This window comes from Pongo abelii, chromosome 21 (genome assembly GCF_028885655.2).
Source record: "Pongo abelii isolate AG06213 chromosome 21, NHGRI_mPonAbe1-v2.0_pri, whole genome shotgun sequence".
NCBI lineage: Eukaryota > Metazoa > Chordata > Mammalia > Primates > Hominidae > Pongo > Pongo abelii.
The window spans coordinates 20,865,332-20,888,504 of NC_072006.2; the positions used below are offsets into that span (position 1 = coordinate 20,865,332).

Here is a 23,173-nt window from a genome sequence, read left to right on the forward strand (position 1 = left end):
CTTTCACTTTCAGTCTATTAATGTTTGTGTCTTTGGGTCTATAGTGAGTCTCTTGTAGACAACATGTGATTGGATCCTTTTGTTTAATCCATTCTGCTAATCTCTGTCTTTTGCTTAAAGAGTTTAATCCATCCCCTTTAACATAATTATGGATAAGGAAGGACTTCTGTCATTTTGCTGTTTTTCTATATGCTGTATAACTTTTTTTTCTTGCAATGGACTGGGGAATAATAACTTATCTCTCATTTCCTTCATTATTGCCTTCTTCAGTATTTAGTTGATTTTTTGAAACATTTAGATTTATTTCTCATTTCCTCATTACCCCCCACAGATACCAAGATCCATGGATGCTCAAGTCCCTTATATAAAGTAGTATGGTATTTGAATAGTACCTAGGTACATGCTGTTGTATACTTTAAATCATCTCTAGATTACTTACAATACCTTATACAATATAAATGCCGTAGATATAGTTGTTATACCATATATCATTTTTAGGGAATAACAATAAGGAAAAAAAGTCTGTACATGTTCAGTACAGACACAACCATCCATTTGTTTAAAAAAATTTTTGGTTTGCAGATACGGAACCCACAGACACAGAGGACCAACTATATTCTATAGCTGTTTTCCTTGTGGTTAGTGATAGCTAGTACATTTAATATCTTAAAATTATAACACTTTAATTTCAACTTACAGCAGCTTGACTTCAGTAACATACCAAAATTCTGATCCTTCAAAGCTTCATCCTTATTTCTTTCTATTGTTGATGTCACAAAACTACATCTTTATATGTTGTGAGCCCCAAAACATAAACTAATAAATCTTTTAAATGCATTAGTTTCTTAAATTGTGTAGAAAACAAAATGTAGGGTTGCAAAGTTACAATAATACTAGCTTTTAGACTAATCAGTGTTTTTTTAAATGTGTTAGTCACTGAAATCATGTTAAAAACAAAAAATAGGGGCCGGGGGTGGTGGGTCTTATGCCTGTAATCCTAGCACTTTGGGAGTCCGAGGTGGGTGGATTGCCTGAGCTCAGAAATTTGAGACCAGCCTGGGCAACATGGCAAAACCGCATCTCTACTAAAAATACAAAAAATTAGCCGGGTGTGGTGGCACGAGCTTGTAGTTTCAGCTACTCAGGAGGCTGAGGCAGGAGAATCACTTGAACCAGGAGGCGGGGATTGCAGTGAACTGAGATCGCACCATTGCACTCCAGCCTGGGCGACAGAGTGAGTCTCCACACCTCCCCAACCCCGCCCGGAAAAAAAACCCAACAAAAAATAGAGTTACAAAATGTTACAATATTGCTACGTTTTAGAATTTTCTATGTATTCACTGTCTTAGTCCATTTGAGCAGCTAAAACAAAATACCTGAGACTAGGTAATTTCTAATGAACAGTAATTTTTTTTCTTTTCTTTTTTTTTTATTAAAGAGACAAGGTCTTGCTCTGTTTGTCACCCAGGCTGGGGTGTGGTGGTACAATCATAGTTCACTACAGCCTTGAACACCTGGGCTCAATCAATCCTCCTGCCTCGGCCTCCTAAGTAGCTATGACTACAGGCATGCACTACCTTGCCTGGCTAATGTTTACATTTTTTGTAGAGACGCGACCTTGCTATGTTGCCAAGGGTAGTCTTGAACTCCAAGCCTCAAGCAGTGCTTCTGCCTCAGCCTCTCAGTGTTGGGATTATAGGCTTGAGCAACTGTGCCCAGCCAGCCTGTCTCAATTAATTCTGGAGGCCTGGAGGTCCAAGATCAAAGTGCCAGCAGATTCATTTGTCTTCTGTGGGCTACACTCTGCTTCCAATGTGGCGCCTTGAATGCTGCATCCTCTGGAGGGATGAAATGCAGTGTCCTTGCATGGCAGAAGGTGGAAGGACAAAAAGGACCAAACTCCTTCCATCAAGTCATTTTATAATGGCATAAATCCATTTATGAAGGCAGAGCCCTTATGCCTTCACCACCTCACCAAAGTCCCCACCTCCCAACACTGTTGAATTGGGGATTAAGTTTCTACCACATTGATTTTTGGGGACGCATGCAGACATAGCATTTACGTATATTGAGATCTTTATTTCTTCACATGGGTTCAAGTTACTGTCTTGTGATAGTTACCATATATAGGATTCTTGGTTGGTGATGTTGTTCTTTTAGTACTTTGAATATATTGGCACACTGCCTTATAGCCTCCAAAGTTTGTAATAAGAAATTTGGTGAAAATCTTATTGAGGATCCCAGGTATGTGATGACTTACTTATCTTTTGCTGCTTTCTTTTTGAATTTTTTAGAGACAGGGTCTCACTGTGTCAAGCAGGATGAACCGCAGTGGCACAATCATAGCTCACTGTAATCTCAAACTCCTGGGCTGAAGCAATCCACCTCAGCCTCCCAACTGGCTAGGACTAGTGGCACATACTTCTAGGCCTAGCTAATTTTTAAAGTTTTTGGGGCCAGGTGTGGTGGCTCACGCCTGTAATCCCAGCACTTTTGGAGGCCGAGGCAGGCAGATCACAAGGTCAGGAGTTTGAGACCAGCCTGACCAAAATGATGAAACCCCATCTCTACCAAAAATACAAAAATTAGCCGGGTGTGGTGGTGCACGCCTGAATCCTAGCTACTTGGAAGGCTGAGGGAGGAGACTTGCTTGAACCCGGGAGGCAGAGGTTGCAGTGAGCCGAGATCACACCACTGCACTCCAGCATGGGCAACAGAGCAAGATTCTGTCTCAAAATAAAAAAACAAAAAAAACTTTTTATAGAGTTAAACTTTTCTTTTTTTTTTGAGACGGAGTCTCACTCTGTCACCCAGGCTGGAGTGCAGTGGCACGATCTCAGCTCACTGCATCCTCCACCTCCCGGGTTCACACCATTCTCCTGCCTCAGCCTCTCAAGTAGCTGGGATTACAGGCACCTGCCACCATGCCCAGCTAATTTTTTTTTTTTTTTGTATTTTTAGTAGAGACGGGGTTTCACCATGTTAGCCAGGATGGTCTCGATCTCCTGACCTCGTTATCTCACCTTGGCCTCCCAAAGTCCTGGGATTACAGGCGTAAGCCACCGTGCCCGGCCGAATTAAACCTTTTGTAGATACGGGGTCTCCCTATGTTGCCTAGGCTGGTCTCAACCTCCTGGCTTCAAGTGATCCTACCACCTTGGCCTCCCAAAATGCTGAGATTATAGATGTGAGCCACCCTGTCCAGCCCTCTCTTGCAGCTTTCAAGATTCTTTGTCTTTTGAAAGTTTGATTATAGTGTGTCTCATTGCGAGTCTCTTTGAGTTCATCTTGTAGTTTGTTGAGCTTCTTTGATGTTTGTATTTATGTCTTTTATCAAATTTAAGGAGTTTTCAGTTACTATTTCTTCAAAGATTCTCTCTGCCCCTTTGTCTTTCTCTTCTTGGTTTGCTTGATGGTGCCCCTCAGGTCTCTCAGGCTCTGTCCTTTTCTTCGGTCTTTTTTTATTTTTGTTCTTCAGACTTAGTCATTTCTGTTGTCCTGTCTTCAGGTTTGCTTGTTCTTCTGCCTGCCCCAATCCATCTTTGAATCCCTCAAGTGAATTTTTCATTTTGGTTTTTATAGTTCTCAGCTCCAGAATATCTTTTTGGTCTTTTTAGGTTTTCTATTTCTCTATTATTTCCATTTTGTTCATACATTGTTTCCATAACCTCCCCATCTTCCTGTAGTTCTTAGAGCATCTTTAAAACTCTTGTTGTAAAGTCTTTTTGTGTAATAGATCTACCATCAAGTCTTTTTCAGGGACCATTTCTTATTTTTCTTTTTCCTTTGAATGGACCGTACTTTTATGTTTCTTTGTATGCCTTGTGATTTGATTGTTTTTGCTGAAAACCAGACATTTCAATCTAATAATGTTATAACTCTATAAATCACATTCTCCCCTTTCCCCCAGGGTTTGCTGGTTTTGTTACTGTTTTTGTTTTTTTGGTTGTTGTAAGCTGTCGCTGTGCTTAGAATCAACCTGAGGTATAACCTTAAGGTTTTCTCAAATCTTTATTGAACCTGTGCCTTTCCTTGATCACTTTCTAATTTTTCCTGTATACACAGTTGCTTTTCACTGCCCTAGTCTTTAATGTCTGGCTCCTGAAAGGGGGAAAAAGAAAAATGAATGGGGGTGGGAACACGGTGCTAGCCCTTTAAATCCCCTGGAATTCACTTCAGTGGAATGCAGGAGGGGCTTGCAGCCTTTGAGAAGGTGTGACAAAAATGTCTGCCAGCCTCATCATTTGCACCTCTGTGATCAGAAACAGCAATCAGCAGTGAGGAGCAGGTTGCTTTTTGCACACAATGCGCCAGCAACCTGTGTACAAGCTATTCCAAGAACACATGCACCGTGGCCTGCCACAAAGCTAGGAACAGGGGATGGTTAGCTGCTGCTATGCTAAGAGGCAAAATGGACAGTAAATTGCAGTGAATGTTTGTCAAAGCTCCAACCTCAAGCCTTCAGTAGACTCCAGAGTTCCAAAATACTGACGTCAGACAGAGTCTGCCCGTGCAGTTGTTGTGGAGGTAGGCAGGCAGATTCCTGATGGTTCCTACTCCACCATTTTACCTGAATCTGGGAGTTATTTACATTACTTTAAAACACATAAATTGTATATTCCTGGTACATATGTTCTGAGGAGAAAAGAATTACAAAGAGTTCTTAACCAGTTTTTGCTAATCATATTATTAGTAATAATTTTGTTACTGTTATTTTGAAACAGTTTTCATATTGAAGAATAGAGCAAAAGGGTAATTGACATTACCAACAGTTTTCAGAATAAGAGAAAAGGGGCCGGGCATAGTGGCTCACGCTTGTAATCCCAGCACTTTGGGAGGCCGAGGCGGGTGGATCACCTGAGGTCAGGAGTTTGAGACCAGCCTGGCCAACATGGTGAAACCCCATCTCTACTAAAAATACAAAAATTAGCCAGGCATGGTGGCGGGCGCCCGTAATCCCAGCTACTCAGGAGTTTGAGGCAGGAGAATCGCTTGAACCCAGGAGAAGGAGGTTGCAGTGAGCTGAGATTGTGGCATTGCACTCCAGCCTGGGCAACGAGCAAAACTCCATTTCCAAAAAAAAAAAAAAAAGAGAGAGAGAGAAAAGAGATTCAAAGTTGAAAAACTTAAGGGAAAATCCTATATTCCTAAATTTGAGTTTGAAGTATCAGCATGGACTCATGAATCGTCCCTTCTTTAAAAATCAAAAAGTAGGGGTCAGGTGTGGTGGCTCGCGCTTGTAATCCCAGCACTTGGGAGGCCGAGGTGGGCAGATCACCTGAGGTCGGGAGTTCAAGACCAGCCTGACCAACATGGAGAAACCCCATCTCTACTAAAAATACAAAATTAGCCAGGCTTGGTGGCACATGCCTGTAATCCCAGCTACGCAGGAGGCTGCGGCAGGAGAATTGCTTGAACCCAGGAGGTAGAGGTTGCGGTGAGCTAAGATTGCGCCATTGCACTCCAGCCTGGGCAACAAGACTGAAACTCCATCTCAAAAAAAAAAAAAAGTATTGATTAGCTCTGCCTACCGAAAAGGCCTAGAAACAATGACCAAGCCAGTTAGCCATGAGTGTCCAGATTCTATACCTAAATGCCACTTCCCACTAAAGTAAACCAGGACTCCTTGCACAAAAATAGCTGATTCCAGGTTCTGAATTAAAAATGTACGAACTGAGCATGAAACATCTTGTCTTCCCAGAAAGGAAGGAAGGTGTCAAGGACTAAGCAGGGACTGCTGGAAGGATGTGGGGGCCAATTTGAAGGAGCTCTTGCTAACCAAAAAATGGACAATTTTAGCATCAACATGACTAATAACTGCGGTGAATTGGATCACATCAATTATGTTAGAAGCATGAATGCATAATGACACCAAAGAACAACAATTTTTTTTTTTTTTTTTTTTTTGAGGCAGTATCTGGGTCTGTTGTTCAGGCTGGAGTACAGTGGTACAATCTCAGCTCATTTGTTATTTAGGACCTGGAATCAGCTATTTTAGTGCAAGGAGTCCTGGTTTACTAAAACCTCCACCTCCCAGGCTCAAGCCATCCTCCCACCTCAGCTTCCACGGTAGCTGTGACTACAGGTGCTCACAATCACACCCAGCTAATTTTTGTATTTTTTGTAGAGGTGGTATTTCACCATGTTGCCCAGGCTCGTCTTGAACTCCTAAGCTCAAGCAATCCTCTTGCCTCTCCCTCCCAAAGTGCTGGGAATACAGGCATGAGCCACTGTGCCTGGCCAACAAAAATTTAAAAAAATAAAACATTTTTGAGATTTCCTTGGAGAATGTGAGGGATCCAACTCATTTGAAAGGTGGCAAGTTAGAGAATGGAATCAAAGCATCCATTGCCTTTACTATACAAACTCTATCTTAAGGTAGCCCAATAGTTTACAAAGGAAATTTCTTTTTATAGAAGAATTCCAGCTAACAAATGTAGCAGGAATATAAGAATTAGATTAATGCTTGTAACCCTTTATTTATTAAAACCTTTCAGTGGATAATGGAGATCTTTATAATGCATGGGTACGGATGACACTTGGGCCCACTGATTAATCTCAGTATCCAAAAAGGACATCCAGGCACTTTGTGTTTTATGGGGTCTTGTAACAGAAAGTACATAACACCATTTGCCACAAAATCACCTTATCTGATGTAGACCTAACTTCCATTTTATAGGAAACTCAGGGACAAAGGAACATGTTAAATGACCCCAAAGAAATCCACAACAAAATCTTGATTGTGAAAAGTTGTGCTGACCCTGTGCACTGACTCATGTCTGTAATCCCAACACTTTGGGAGGCCAAGGCAGGAGTATTGCTTGAGACCAGGTATTCAAGGCTGCAGTGACAAACTACTCACCCAATTTTTTCAACAAATAAAATACCAAGAGGAAGGAAAAAATAAAGAGGAAGTGAAACCTATAGATTAAAAGAGACTTACAAGACATTTTAAAAAAAAGTAATGTGTGGCTTTGTTGGATTCTGATTTCAACATGGAAACCTTAAAAAAAATTCATGAGACAAGTGGGAAATTTGGATACTAACTAGATAGTTCATGATACTAAAAATTATTAATTAAGGCTGGGCACGGTGGCTCATGCCTGTAATCCTAGCACTTTGGGAGGCTGCAGGTGGATCATTTGAGGTCAAGATTCGAGACCAGCCTGGCCAACATGGTGAAACCCCGTCTCTACTAAAAATACAAAAAAATTAGTTGGGCTTGGTGGCTCCCTCCTGTAATCCCAGCTACTAGGGAGGCTGAGGCAGGAGAATTGCTTGAACTTGGGAAGCGGAGGTTCCAGTGAGCCAAGATCACACCACTGCACTCTAGCTTGGGTGACAGAGTGAGACTCTGTCTCAAAAAAAAAAAAAAAATGCCAATACTATCTCATCTTAATAATTTTTATTTATTTATTTGAGATGGAGTCTCATTCTGTCACCCAGTCTGGAGTGCACTGGTGTGATCTCGCTCACTGCAACCTCAGCCTCCTGAGTAGCTGGGATTACAGGCACGCACCACCACACCCAGCTAAATTTTGTATTTTTAGTAGAGGCGGGATTTCACCATGTTGACCAGGCTGGTCTTAAATTCCTGACTTCAGGTGATTCACCTGCCTCAGCCTCCCAAAATGCTGGGATTATAGGCGTGAGCTGCCACGTACAGTCAGTATTGGGATTTTTAAAATTATCTGGTTTTATAGAAGTAGACAATAGAATATTTACAGATGAGGTGAAATGATGTCTAAGATTTGCTTCAGAATAACCCACAACAAATGGGTGAGGGGAACAAACTTGGCCATGTGTTGATGTCAGTTGATGGGGACATGGAGTAGTCTTTTTACTTTTGAATGTGTTTGAGATTTCCCAAAATAAAAGTTTATTTAGAGAAGCAAATGCGGCCAGGCGTGGTGGCTCATGCCTGTAATTCCAGCACTTTGGGAAGCGGGGGCAGGTAGATCACATGAGGTCAGGAGTTTGAAACCAGCCTGGCCAACATGGTGAAACCCCATCTCTATTAAAAATACAAAAATTAGTTGGGTATGGTGGTGAGCGCCTGTAATCCCAGCTACCCAGGAGGCTGAGGCAGGAGAACCGCTTGAGCCTGGGAGGCAGAGGTTGTAGTGCGTGGAGATCACACCACTGCACTCTGGCCTGGGCAACAGAGCAAGATTCTGTCTCAAAAAAAAAAAAAAGAAAGAAAAAGAAAAAACAGCAAATGCAAAGGACTTGGGGGATTTTTCTGGAGTGGTATTCTCATATTTAATTAAAATACTTTGGGTGCCTTGGTAAGGTTCCGGAGGGATGGTAGGACATGATAAAATTATCTGGAAAAGTGGAAGACATAGTCGTTGCTGGCGTTGACTCTCCTGGCAACAATAGCAGTTCATCACTAGTACTCGTGAGAATAAACTTCAGTCTGAATTCTCCTAGAAGAGGAAAAGTGCCCCCTTACTTCCTGTGGCAGCACTTAGTGCTGTAGCAGGTCTATAACCTGTACCTGGGAACACCTTTGTAGTTGCAGAGGTGGATATCAGAATGCTGCCACTCCTGAATCCTGTCACGTGAGGTGGCATCTGCTCCTCCATGGTGTACTTCTAAGTATTCCTGGGAAATTATCTGAATTTTGAATGGGATTGGAAGAATTGCTTCCAAAAACAAATACTGCAGACTTACCTGTGTCCCATTCTCAGATATTGATATTTTATGGGAGGGATCTATAAGAAGCAGGTTGGAGCAGATCTAAAACATTCCTTGTAGATAGATATTTCACCTGCTTAATTTTTCAGGATTTCAGAGGGGAAGGAGACGACATCGTTGTCTCCCTGCATCGCCTTGCTGTCAGCACTGACATTTCCTAGCAGAGATTTTGCAGTTCTTCTTCCTCCCTGTCACAACTGGACACGTGGAGCTATGAGAATACCACAACAGTAGTGCTAGGCCTAACCACACAGAGAGGAAGCAAACAAAGTCCTTTTTGTCTGCGTATTTGTATAATGCCGATTTATTTTTTGGTCACTGCATATTAAAAACTAATTTAGATAAAACATCTTTCATTTTTTTTTTCAGGTCCGATGTCTAAAAGACTATGGAGAATTTGAAGTTGATGATGGCACTTCAGTCCTATTAAAAAAAAATAGCCAGGTATTTCTTATCTTCAGATTCTTTACTTTAAATCTTATGAGTGTTGAATGGTGGAAAAGTTGGAATAGCAAAATAAATATCAACTTTTGATGATCGTTTATATATTAGGCATTATCTTTAGTATAATACACCCTGTTCTGTACTTTTTCTGAATATTAAGAATGGAAGCAAATGTTGCATATAATAAAAGATTCATTAATTTAGTAGGATATTGCTTATATTTAAAACTAGGTGTTTTCTAGGGGAATTACCATAATCAGCCTTATTCTGGGTAAGTGATAGATTATTATCTGGAGGCTATTGAACTGTTGGATTTAGCTCCTTTGTTCATATAATTTATTTTAAAAGTTCCTAAGCAGTTTTTTTAGCTTACACTTTGCCTTATAAATCCTAGTTCTTTAGCAAGCAAATAGTGATACAGATTTTTCTATTTTCAAAAAAAGAATTTTCAAGTATTTGGTATATAAACATAACAATTTAATAGAGGAAGATTAAAATTGTAAAGTTGTAACTTAAGCTAAATTTGTCCTTATAAGGAATCTTTCTCTCTCTCTCTCTCTCTATCTCTGTCTATCTACCTACCTATCTGTCTGTCTGACTATCTATCTATCTATCTATCTATCTATCATCTATCTGTCTATCTATCTATCTATCTATTTTTAAAGAAAATAGAGATGGGGTCTTGCTATGTTGACCATGCTAGTCTCGAACTCTCCTGGGCTCAAGCAATCCACCTTCCTTAGCATCCTAAAGTGCGAGGATTACAGGTGTGAACCACCACGCCCAAAGTAATGTTAGTATATTAATTATTTCCCTAGAAATCTTCATCTTCACATTAGATGAATTCACATTAACTATATTATTACTATTATTATTATTTTTTTTTTTTTGGGACGGAGTCTTGCTCTGTTGCCTAGGCTGGAGTGCAGTGGCACGATCTCTGCTCACTGCAAGCTCCTCCCCCTGGGTTCATGCCATTCTCCTGCCTCAGCCTCCCAAGTAGCTGGGACTACAGGCGCCCGCCACCCTGCCCAGCTAATTTTTTTTTTTCGTATTTTTAGTAGAGACGGGGTTTCACCATGTTAGCCAGGATGGTCTCGATCTCCTGACCTCGTGATCCGCCCACCTTGACCTCCCAAACTGCTGGGATTATAGGCGTGAGCCACCGCGCCCAGTCTATTATTATTATTTTTTTGAGGCAGGGTCTGGCTGTGTTCCCCAGGCTGGAGTGCAGTGGCGGGATCTCCGCTCATTGCAACCTCTGCCTCCTGGGCTCAAGTGATCCCCCACCTCAGCCTCCCCAAGTAGCTGGACCACAGGCACACGCCACCACACCCGGTTAATTTTTGTATTTTTTGTAGAGACAGAGTTTCACCAGTTGGCCAGGCTGGTCTTGAACTCCTGAGCTCAAGCAATCCACCCACCTCAGCTTCCCAAAGTGCTGGGATTACAGGTGTAAGCCACTGTGCCCTGTCACTAAATTTTTTATCCTATCCCAATTTTCTGAAGTTGTGAGGAGGAAAAGTGACCTAATAAAAGCTGTTCTCTTTCTTTCCTTGCCTGCCGTCTTGGGGTCAGCCATTTAGGATCTGATGACCCTAAGGATTTGGTGTTCACTTTGTTCATGCCAGGGAGCAAAAGAATGTTTCAGGTCATGTGGTTCTTGAGCTTATTTTCCTAACAGGGTGAGTTGATCTGTTATTTTACTAATACCCTTAGCTCTTTAAAACTATTTTACTAATAGTTGACTAAAATTATTTTACTAATACCCTTGGAGCTTCTAAAACAAAGGTTGAATATTTTTAAAGATTTTGAGGGTTCCCTAAAGTCTTCGGTTGTTAAGGCAACAATTTCTGTCCCAAGTATTCTCTTAGGACACTAATGAATTGAAAGCAGGTAATGAATTAATGCTCTGATAAGCAGCTATATTTCTGGAGGGCCCAGGAGGAAGCTCTGGTTCACGAGAACAAGAAAAAAGCCATCCTCATAAAGCAAGATATGCGAAATGTCCCTTCATCCCAAATGCTGTCCTGTGGTTGAATTTTTTTTTTTTTTTTTTTTTTTGAGACGAAGTCTCGCTCTTGTCCCCCAGGCTGGAGTACAATGGCACGATCTTGGCTCACTGCAACCTCCGCCTCCCGGGTTCAAGCTTTTCTCCTGCCTCAGCCTCTCAAATAGCTGGGATTACAGGCGCCTGCCACCACTCCTGGCTAATTTTTGTATTTTTTTTAGTAGAGGCGGGGTTTCACCATGTTGGCCAGGCTGGTTTCAAATTCCTGACCTTAGGTGATCCACCCACCTCAGCCTCCCAAAGTGCTGGGATTACAGGTGTGAGCCACCGTGCCTGGCCTGGTGGTTGAATTTTTTAACTCTCTCAGCTGTGACCCTACCCTCAATTATAAAAATGGAGGCATTAAAAAGAAACAGTATCAGCCACAGTTGATGGTTGGTATTAGGGGCCTCTAATGTTCAACCACATCCGAACTTTCTGTAGAATCTGTGGTGTAGATCATTCACATACTCTAAAGTATTAGTAGGAAACATTATCTATATATATATATGGTTTTTTTCGAGATGGAATCTCGCTCTGTCACCCAGGCTGGAGTGCAGTGGCATGATCTTGGCTCACTGCAACTTCCGCCTCCTGGGTTCAAGCGATTCTCCTGCCTCAGCCTCCCGAGTAGCTGGGATTGCAGGCGCGTGTCACCATGCCTGGCTAATTTTTGTATTTTTTTTAGTAGAGGCGGGGTTTCACCATGTTGATCAGGCTGGTCTCGAACTCCTGAGCTCGTGATCCACCTGCCTCAGCCTCCCAAAGTGCTGGGATTACAGGCGTGAGCCACTGCACCTGGCTGGGAAACATTTTCTAATATACATTCTTTTATATTTGTCACTATGGCAAGCACTGTTTCTTTTTATCCAGAAATCAATACTCTCCATCTGTTTAATACCAGCATTAGTATGGATATTAAATGAACAACTCAGTTATTTTGTTTTTGTTGTGTTTTTTTACATTTTTCTTGGCTCATGTATCTTCAAGATTGGTTTAGAAGAATTTGGTCATGGGTCTCTTGTCAGGCCTTTGAGTTTGTGAGGCAGGACTTTCAGGTGCACATGGCTACTGAGGTTACATTTTGCTTCCTTGAGATCTTCCTTTGAGATTTCTTTGACCACCTATGAATCGGAAAGCCTTCCTGCCTTGCTTCCTTAACCTCCCTCCTCCAGGGCAGTCAGTGTTTTCTGTAAGTCGTGGTATTTGAGAGGGAAGGAGACATCTTTCCACCTTCCCCTGGTTCCCTCAGAGCAAGAGCGATGTCCTCTTAGGAAGACACAGGACAAGCAATACCTGGGTACCGGCATCTTCCCACGTACCATGTGAATAGCACCCACGCTGTGGGTCATGAATACTTTTCAATCTTGAGAAATACAGGAGGAAAGTTGTCACTTGTTATTAGAAGAATGTTCAGACTCTGAAATCCTAGAACAGGTTTTATGGAGAAATGAGCCTTTCATGGGTCTTCTTGATAGGCTGTTGAGCCAGTGATAATCCAAATCGCACCTATCTGGATTTCTCTGTGCATAAATTTAAAAAATACAAACACTAAGTACAATACCTACTAGAATTCAGAAGTCTTAGTTGAATTGAACTTAAGCAAACTGAATTCATTTGTAAAAATCAGAATTCCATACAGTTCTAAATGGAATCAATTTCAATGGATTAAAACAGCAAATATAATTTAACTTTTTTTTTTTTTTTTTTGAGATGGAGTTTTGCTCTTGTTGCCCAGGCTGGAGTGCAATGGCACAATCTCGGCTCACCCCCAGGTTCAAGCGATTCTCCTGCCTCAGCCTCCTGTGTAGCTGGGATTACAGGCATGCGCCACCACGCCCGGCTAATTTTTTTTTTGTGCGTGTGACAGAGTCTTGCTCTGTTGCCCAAGCTGGAGTGGAGTGGCACGGTCTCGGCTCACTGCAAGCCCTGCCTCCCAGGTTCACGCCATTCTCCTGCCTCAGCCTCCTGGGTAGCTGGGACTACAGGCGCCCGCCACCACGCCTGGCTAATTTTTTTGCATTTTTAGTAGAGACAGGGTTTCACCGTGTTAGCCAGGATGGTCTTGATCTCCTGACCTCGTGATCCACCCGCCTCGGCCTCGCAAAGTGCTGGGATTACAGGCGTGATCCACCACCCCGGGCCAATTTTGTATTTTTTAGTAGAGACGCGGTTTCTCCATGTTGGTCAGGCTGGTCTTGAACCCCCAACCTCAGGTGATCCGCCCGCCTTGGTGTCCCAAAGTGCTGGGATTACAGGCGTGAGCCACCGCACCCAGCCCCTTAAGTTAACTACTTACTTGTTGGAGTTTGAAAACTAATCAGTGCTACTTTTTAATGATACAAGAAATAATTTCAAATTCTTTCCCAATCATTTATTTTACTCTTTCTCCATCCCTTCTTGTCCCCTCAGCACTTTTTACCTCGATGGAAATGTGAGCAGCTGATCAGACAAGGAGTCCTGGAGCACATCCTGTCGTGACCATGCACCGAGGCACTTCCAGGCTTCACTCAACTCATGGACTCCTCTGTACTCACTCTCTCCACCCTCCCTTCACCTCCCTCTTTGATTTTAGAAGCTATAGACATTATTTAAGATAACTAAGAATACTTGGCTAAGAAGTATAATTTGCTAACTATTAAGGACTTTCTTTTTTTAAGGTTGTACACTATTCTTCCTACTCCTTTTTAATTTTGGTTTTGTTTTGTAGAGACAGTGTCTCACTATGTTGCCCAAGCTGGTCTCAAACTCCTGGCCTCAAGCAGTCCTCCCACCTTAGCTTCTCAAAGTGTTGAGATCACAGGCGTGAGCCACTGCACCTGGCCCTTACTCCTTTTTCTAATAAGCTGTATCTATAATCACAGCATTCCTACAGTTGTTATAGTGTGTTTTTTAAATGAAAGTAAACATGGTTACATTTGAATCTCTTAAATAATCAGTCACTTGGCTGGACAGGAAGAAGGTAGATCCTGTGTGTCTTGTTTTCTGGTCATGGGTATTGTACAAGCTAGAGAGCTGAATTTCTGAGATACACATTTTCAAATCACATGAGCAAGTGAAGATGATGGTCTGTAGAAATTTTCAGTACATGTAATGTTTAATGACATACTAATTTATCATCTGGCTATTTGGGAAGGAAGGACACACATGGATTTTGCACATTTCCACCATGGTGGCTGGTGTGGCTTGTGGCTGTGGGGTGATCACCAGTATCACCACTTTGGAAGGGGACAGTGAAATTGGGGCTAGAGAAGGAACTTTGTACAGTTTTCCCAGAGATTCAGATTGACTGAAAAGTCACATGAAGGGCTGATTGGCCTTTAATGGTATGTTTTAAACAGCTGACATTTTAAATTTTGATGAAATCCAGTTTATTCGTTTGTTCTTTTATGCTTTGGGTGTTGCATCCAAGAAATCTTTTCCCATCCCAAGGTCACAATTTTTTTTCCTTTTTACTTCTAGAAGTGTTACAATTTTAAGCTTTATACTTTGGTCTATGACCTGTTTGTTTTTTTTATTTTCGTTTGTTTCTTTGTTTTGAGATGGAGTCTCGCTCTGTCACCTAGGCTGGGGTGCAGTGGCGTGATCTCGGCTCACTGCAATCTCTATCCCCTGGGTTCAAGTGATTCTCTTGTCTCAGCCTCCCAAGTAGCTGGGATTACAGGCGCAGGCCGCCATGCCCGGCTAATTTTTGTATTTTTAGTAGAGACAGGGTTTTACCATGTTGGCCAGGCTGGTTTCAAACTCCTGACCTCAAGTGACCCACCTTGGCCTCCCAAAGTTTTGGGATTACAAGTGTGGGCCACCGCGCCCAGCCTATGATCCATTTTGAATGAATTTTTTATATGGTGCAAGGTGTCAATCCACCTTCACTTTTTCTTGGGAATATAGATATCCAGGTATTTCACTACCATTTTTTGAAGGGACTGCCCTTAGCTCTATCACCTTTGCATTTTTGTTAAAAAGTAGTTGTCAGTGTATATGTGGGTTTATTTCAGGACTCCATTTTGTTCCATTGACCTGTTTTTCTCTCCTGAATGCCAGTGCTGTATTTGTATGTAGTGGATGTAATTTTCTAATCATTCTTGAAATAGTATTAATGCATCATATTTTTGCTGTTGTTTGTATTTTTTGTAGAGATGGGGTTTCACCGTGTTGGCCAGGCTGTGTTGAACTCCTGAGCTAAAGCAATCCACTTGCCTCGTCCTCCCCATGTGCTGGGATTACAGGCGTGAGCCTTGGCGCTGGCCCAGTGTACCACATTTCTTTTTGAGATTTGTTTTGGCTGTGTTAAGTCCTTTGCTTTTGATGTGAAATTTGGAAACAGGCAGAGTGTGGTGGCTTATGCCTGTAATCCTAGAACTTTGGGAGGCCTAGATGGGTGGATCACTTGAGCTCAGGAGTTCCAGACCAGCCCGGGCCCATGGCAAAACTCCATCTCTACAAAAAATACAAAAAATTAGCCAGTTGTGGTGGTGCATGCCTGTAGTCCTAGCTACATGGCAGGCTGAGGTGGGAGGATCACTTGAGCCCCGGAGGTCAAGGCTGCAGTGAGCTGAGATCACACCACTGCACTCCAGCCTGGGTGACAAAGTGAGACTCTATCTCAAAAATAAATTAGGATCAACTTGTCAATTTCTACAACAACAACAACAAAAACCCCTGTTAGGCACCTTGATTGAGATTGCATTGAATTTATATAAAACTGTTGGGAGAATTGACATCTTAATAATACTGAGTCTTTTGGCTTATAAACAAGATCTGTCTTCCTATGTATTAATGTTTCTGTCTTCTATTTCTCTTAATAATCTTTTGTAGTTTTCAGTGTACAGGTCTACCATGTCAGCATTTCATAGTTTTGATGCTAAATGGTATTTTAAAATTTCAAATTCTAACCACTTTTTGCTAGTAAATAGAAATACAATTGATGTTGAACTTGTATCCTTCAGCCTTGCTAAACTGTGAGTTCTCATGGTGTTTTTGTAAATTACATCAACAGTCATGTGTTCTATGAATAAAGAGTTTTATTCCTTCCTTTCTAATCTGAATGCCTTTTATTTCTTTTTCTTGCCTGATTGCATTGGTTAGAACTTCCAGTAGAGTACTAAATATATGTGGTCAGAGAAGACACCCCTATCTTGTTCCTGATCTAAGAAGGAAAACAGTCTTTCACTATTATGATGTTAGCTCTTAAGTTGTTTGTAGATGCCCTTTATTGGGGTAGGAAGTTCCCTCCTATTCCTAGTGATATGGTTTGGCTGTGTCCCTACCCAAATCTCAACTTGAATTGTAATAATTCCCCTGTGTCAAGGGCAGGGCCAGGTGAAATAACTGAATCAAGGGGGTAGTTTCCCCCATACTTTTCTGGTGTTAGTCAATAAGTCTCACGAGATCTGATGGTTTTATAAATGGGAGTTCCCCTGGACATGCTCTTTTGCCTGCCACCATGTAAGACGTGACTTTGGTCCCTATCCATTTGCCTTATGCCGTGATTGTGAGGCCTCCCCAGCCATGTGGAACTGAGTCAATTAAATCTCTTTCCTTTATAAATTACCCACTCTCCAGTATGTCTTTATTAGCAGCATAAGAAGACTAATACACCTAGTTTACTGATAATTTTTTTAAAAGTCAGAAATGGATGCTGGATTTTGTCATATCTTTTTTCTGCATCTGTTGAGATGGTTTTGTCTTTTAGTTTGTTAGTCTGGTGAATTACAGTGGCTGATTGATCAACTGAGTTTTCACTGTTAAACCTACCCTGCATTCCTGGCATAAACCACACCTGGTTATGATATATTCTCCTTTTTGTAGGATTTTATTTGAAATTTTTTTGTAGAATTTTTGCATCAGTGTGCATGAGAAATATTGGTCTGTGGTGTTCTTGGGAAAATAATCCCTCCTATTCAGTTTTTTGGAAGAGTTTTCTAAATAAAAAAAAACTGTTCTGTCACTCAACAACAACACAGAAGACTGACCAAATGCGTGGGGGTTTCCCCACATACCAAGCACTGCAGTGGACACCAGGTGTGTCCTCTACTTCTACTTCAGTTCTGACACTACCTGGAGATAGCGTCAGATCCCACAGGGTCAGGGCTCAGTCCAAGACTGCCCTCCCTTGAGACACCAGCCACAAGTGTGGGCCTCTGAGATTCTGACCAACTAGCTTCAAGTTGGAGTTCCCATGCCCCCCTCTTTGGATTCAATTAATTTGCTTGAGAAGCTCACAGAACTCAGAAACACTTAAGCTTACTGGTTTATTATAAAGGATATGGTAAAATATGCAGATGAAAGGACCCAAATGGAAGAGATGCATACATAGGGTAAGGTATGGGGAAGGGCTATGGAGCTTCGATGCTCACCACCCTCCAGGAGCCTCCATATGTTCAGCAATCCGGAAGCTCTCCACACCCTGTCCTTTTGGGCCTTTTATAGAAATCTCATTAGATAGGCATGATCAACAACCAAGCAGAGAGACAATTGGACAAAGAGGGTATGATCTAATGCTCATAGTCTGAGTGGTGCCATTCAGCCAGGCCCGTCTGCTCAGGTTCTTAGGCTCTGCTGCATTCTTTCTTTTAGAGTGTGGGGCAGTGCCCCTTCTAATCACAGAGAATTTCTTTATGGCCAGCTCCAAGACAGGCGGGAAAAGGAGCAGGTGAAAGGAAGGCAGAAGGGCAGAAAGAGATTGTCTTCTGAGGCCTAAAATGCCCAAGCATTACAACAAAAGACTGCAACGAAGGCCATAGGAGTTACGAACAAGGAGCCAGGGATGAAATCAATATATATCTATCATACTTTTTATATACTTGGTATTATTTATTTCTTAAGTGTTTAGAGTTCATATTTAAGCCATCTAGGCCTGAAGTTTCTTTGTGGGAAGGTTAACCACAGTTTTGGCTTAAGAAATACATGGCTATTTTGGTTATCCATTTTTTTCTCGAATGAGCTTTGGCAATTTATGTATTCTCCATTTTATCTAAGTTACCAAATTTATTTATATAAAGTTGTTCATGGGCTGGGCACGGTGGCTCACGCCTGTAATCCCAGCACTTTGGGAGGCCAAGACAGAAGGATCGCTTGAGCTCAGAAGTTTGAGACCAGCCCAGGCAACATAGCGAGATGTCAGGAAAAAAAAATTGCCAGATGTGGTGCTGTGCACCTGTAGTCTCAGCTACTCGGGAGGCTGAGGCGGGAGTTGGAGGCTGCAGTGGCTACTCTCCAGCCTGGGCAACAGTGAGACCCTGTCTCAAAAAATAAAAATGTTCATAATATTGCCTTATGATGCTTGTATATCTGTAGACTACAGTGGTATCACCTGTAGTGATATCACTTCTCATTTCTGATATTAGTTTTTTTTTTCTTTTATTCTGACTGGACTAGAAGTTTATCAATTTTACTAATCTTCTGAAAGAACATGCCTTTGGTTTACTTTCTCTATTCTTTGTTTTCTATTTCAAGGGTCAACAAATGTTTTCTGTGTATTAGGCTTTGTGGGCCACATGACCTGTTAACAGCCACTCCGTGCTGCTGCTGGAGCATGAAGCAGGCATAGGGAATCTGTGGACCTAGGGAATCTGTAACTGAGTGTGGCCGTGCCAACCAAACTTAACACAACAGCTCTAGCCTGTAGCATGTCACGGCCAATCTGTTCCGTTCCTTGGTTTCTGCTGTGATCATCATCATTTTCTTTTCTTTTGACTTTGGGTTTAATTTGCTCTTCTTTGTCTATTTAAGGTAGAAGCTGAAGTTGTTGATTTGAGACCTTTCTTCTATTCTAACCTGGGTGTTTGGTGCTATGACTTTTCCCCTAAGTAACGCTTTCACTCTACCCCACAAATTTTGATATATTGTTTTCATTTCCATTCAATCCACGATATTTCCCAATATCCCCTCTTATCTCTTCTTTGCCTCATGGGTTATTCAGCAGTATGTTGTTCAGTTTCCAAATATTGGGGGATATATTTTTTTTTCAGGGCATATGTAATTATTTCTTTATTTATTTCACTTTACCTCATTTTTAAATTTTTTTATTATACTTTAAGTTCTAGGGTACATGTGCACAACGTGCAGTTTTGTTACATATGTATCCATGTGCCACGTTGGTGTGCCGCACCCATTAACTAATCATTTACATTAGGTATATCTTCTAATGCTATCCCTCCCCTCTCCCCCCACCCCAGGACAGGCCCCGGTGTGTGATGTTCCCCTTCCTGTGTCCAAGTGTTCTCATTGTTCAATTCCCACCTATGAGTGAGAACATGCAGTGTTTGGTTTTCTGTCCTTGTGATAGTTTGCTGAGAATGATGGTTTCCAGCTTCATATTGGGGGATAGATTTCTAATTTAATTCCATTGTGGTCACAGTACATACATCGTATGGCTTGAATCTTCATAATTTTTTTGAGATTTGTTGGCCCAGGATACGGTCTGTCTTGGTAAGTGTTTGGCTGCATTTTCTTCTGCTGGTGTCGTGTGGTGGGTTCTAGATGTCAGTAGATTGATAATGTTGTTCAGGTCTCCTGGTTACTCCAATCTCGTTACTCCAGTCTCAGACAGAAGCCCAAAGTGAATGAAGAAGTGTACTCCTCAATGAGTTTTGACAAATGCATACACCCATGTAACATAAACTGTATTAGGACTTATATATTAATAACGGGTAGAACTAGTCCCCATACATTGCTCTTCTTTCTTCAGAGTTTTCCTAATTGTTTTGTTTGCTTATTTAGTTGTATGTAAAAACTTCAGAATGTCTTGTCCAATTCTGGGGTTGATTGGGGCATGGAACATCTGTATTATTGGGATTAATTACATTTATCAGTAAACTTTGAAGAACCAGTCAACTTCATGTTGCCGAATCTTCCAAAGAATCGACCTTTCCATCTGTTCCAGGCTTTGTTATCTTTCCACGGTGCTGTGACATTTTTCTCCTGCAGAAAGGAGAAGACATGCCAGCTTTGGGATGGCGGCTGCCCCGGGAAGAGGGAGGAGGCTGAGAACAGAACAGGCTCCCGCCCTCCACAGTGCTGTGGCAGGATATTATTCTTACTAGATATGTTGATGGGCACATGGGTGTTTCTTATATAACTATTTTCCTGTATGTTTGAAATATTTTATAGTTTAAAAAATTAAAAACAAACTTAGAAGTCAATTTTAATAGAAAAGAATTTATTGCAAATACAGTGACTTTTTATATTACAGTAGTACATTCCAATCAGCCATATGGCCATAATTTGTATATATTTCAAATATAAAACTATACTTTTTTTTTTTACATATAGTACAATTTCCAGTGTGATGACATTTCAATGGGAAAAAGATTGTGCATTTGCAATAAACACCATCATCCCTGAGTCCACAGATAAGGTCCCTGGAGAAGGGGCTTCCCCTCCTTTCTCGCTGGGTTGACGTTCCCAGCGAGTGAAGCCTTTTCTGGAATGTGTGTACGCACCCTCCACCAAGAGTTCTAATAACCTAAGCTCAAAGCAGAACAGTGAAATGGCAAAACTGTACAGAGCCCTGACTTTACATTTCAATCTGACAGCCAGGGTCAGAAGTACCACATGGAAAGTGCTGTCCTTAACTGCTCACTTACCCGCTCCTTGCTGACAGTTCCCAGAATCTGGCTCCAACAAGTGGCAAAACTGGGAATTTTGCCAAGGGAAATTACTCAGGACCGCTAATAAAAACACAGGCTTTTGCAACATGCATATTCCTCCAGCCCCCCACTCCCATCTTGCTCAGGGCAGACCATTCATTAACTATCTGGGGGGTGAACAAAGAATGCCAATCCTCAGATGTCCCAGGACTCATGGCTCATGACCCACGGAAAACTCAGGCAGCACAGTGGCTTAATTTAAAAGATGTGCTTTCGAATGAATCCTAGAAAATAATCCGTCTTTACACAGAGAGGGCTGCGGGGGCAATCCTACTGACGAGTTTGTTGAGAGCGCGAACTTTTTCTTCCAAGACGCGGCTTTGTTTCTCGGCGCCTCGCTGCTTCTCCTCGGTGGCCTGAAGTGCTCTCACCAGGTGGGCGTTCTCCACGTACAGCTCCTTCAGCAGCAGGTTGGACTTCGTGTTCTTTTCAAACTAGAGAGGGGAGGAAGCCATGCTTTGCATGAGGCCGGTGGAGAAACGCTACAGATCAGCCTGCTCTCTTTTATCCTCCCAGGTTTATGCAAACCACAGTTTTGGGCTCTTAGAAATCTGACCCAAGTCCGGGCGCGGTGGCTCACGCCTGTAATCCCAGCACTTTGGGAGGCCGAGGTGGGCGGATCCCAAGGTCAGGAGATCGAGACCATCCTGGCTAACACGGTGAAACCCCATCTCTACTAAAAAATACAAAAAAATTAGCCGGTCGTGGTGGTGGGCGCCTGTAGTCTCGGCTACCCAGGAGGCTGAGGCAGGAGAATGGCGTGAACCCAGGAGGCAGAGCTTGCAGTGAGCAGAGACCGTGCCACTGCACTCCATCCAGCCTGGGCGACAGAGCAAGACTCTGTCTCCAAAAAAAAAAAAGAAATCTGACACAAATACTGGATTATAATGACAAGTTTTGTTACCCTGGCATGAGAGGAAATTGAGAATCTGCTGGGCTATGTGGTGGAGAAAACTTGAGGCAGCTTTGTGCCGTGAAACAAAGACTTCAGGCAAAAGTGGCCAGTCCTCAAAAGGCCCTGGGACGGTCAGTGTGTGGAACAGGTTCATCTGCGTGTGTTCTACTGGCTGTGATGTCAGCAGGGCCATGAGCCAAGGGAAGCAGGCGCAGGACAGGCAGTACTGAGGCCCCAGGCTGTGGTCAGGCGCAGGACAGGCAGTACTGAGGCCCCACGCTGTGGTCTGGCGCAGGACAGGCAGGACTGAGGCCCCACGCTGTGGTCTGGCGCAGGACAGGCAGGACTGAGGCCCCAGGCTGTGGTCTGGGCTCAGCGCCAGGGCAGGTGTGCAGGAGCCACAGGATTTAACCACAGTCAGGTGTTGCTGGCGAGACGGGCAACTGAGGACTGTGGGTGTGTGCCAGGGAGAAAGAGAGAGAGGGACTGGGGGCACCAGCAGGGGAGGAAGCTGGGCAAGGACCGGTGGCCCCAGGGAGGGACTGGGCACCTTCCACAAATGCCTTGTCTAGCTTGGGCTGAGCTCAGGATCCCTCATGTAGAGCAAACCATACTGGATCACGATGGAGCAAAAATACTTCTCCAGGTTTTCATATTTCTCTTAATGTCTCCTAACACTGAATGTGGTCCATGGCTGGGCCTCTTCTGTGTGTGCACCCCACACCCGCGGGGTCCACCCACACCCTGTGCCATCAGCCCTCGGGGCACAGCACTGCTGCACGTCGGTTCCCACCTGCTGAGTTAGACTTCGAACATCTACAGACCAGGTGAGCTACGGCGCCTCATTTTTGGTCTGTGCTCCTTATAGTAGCCCAAGTGACTTTTTCCCTAGTATGGTTTCTTTTAAAAGATACATCCTGTCATGCTTTTACTTAAAATCTCCCTATGCCTTCTAACTGCCATTATGATAAAACCCAAACCCCTGACCTTGGCTTCCAGGATACACATGACAGGCGCTGCCTACCTGAGCCCTACCAGTTCACACCAGCCATGGCAGCCTCCTCCGTGGCTGTCCGCTGCCTGGAATGCGCCCTCCTTGGAGTCCCCCAGACACGAAGAGATGTGTGCATCTCCCACCCACTGAGCTTTCCAAATGCCACCTGGCCTCTGCTGGGGACACAGCTGGATGTTCCTGTGTTGGTCACTGGGTATCTGACCAAATGCTGGCTCTTCAAAGTGGCCTTGACCACCCCACCGGCTCCCTCCACCTCTATTCTCTCATTTTCAGAGCACTCATCCTGGCCCGAGGTCATGTATGCTCTATGGAAGCATCTGCCTCTGTCTCCAGAGGGTCAGGTCTGGGATGCAGGCTCAGCCCTGCTCATCTCAGGTCTACCTAGGAAAGCTTCGACCAGAGGTGCTTGGGGATGC

At 42.9% G+C, this 23,173-nt stretch overlaps 2 protein-coding genes across 15 annotated transcripts in view; one reads left to right on the forward strand and one right to left on the reverse strand.

Annotated features, from left to right (window-relative positions):
• The window catches only part of GINS1 (GINS complex subunit 1), a 41,514-nt gene extending 25,278 nt beyond the window's left edge, over positions 1-16,236 (forward strand). For 3 of the 6 annotated variants that reach the window (XR_010138780.1, XR_008516854.2, XM_063720695.1), the window contains one exon: positions 9,070-9,144. Coding sequence is in view for 4 of the 6 variants with exons in the window: in XM_063720695.1 (XP_063576765.1) it covers positions 9,070-9,101 (32 nt within the window). In the remaining 2 variants the exon portion in view is untranslated. Of the gene's footprint in view, positions 1-9,069; positions 9,145-13,606 lie in introns of those variants that run through there. The other 3 variants (XM_002830044.5, XM_054541667.2, XM_063720694.1) reach the window with 2 other exon arrangements.
• A 4,100-nt stretch (positions 16,237-20,336) lies between these two features.
• Positions 20,337-23,173, reverse strand: part of NINL (ninein like) — a 133,945-nt gene continuing 131,108 nt past the window's right edge. For all 9 annotated transcript variants that reach the window (XM_024238921.3, XM_024238922.2, XM_063720692.1 and 6 more), the window contains one exon: positions 20,337-21,281. In XM_024238921.3, the coding sequence (XP_024094689.2) occupies positions 21,090-21,281 (192 nt within the window). In that variant the 3' untranslated portion in view covers positions 20,337-21,089. The remainder of the gene's footprint in view (positions 21,282-23,173) is intronic.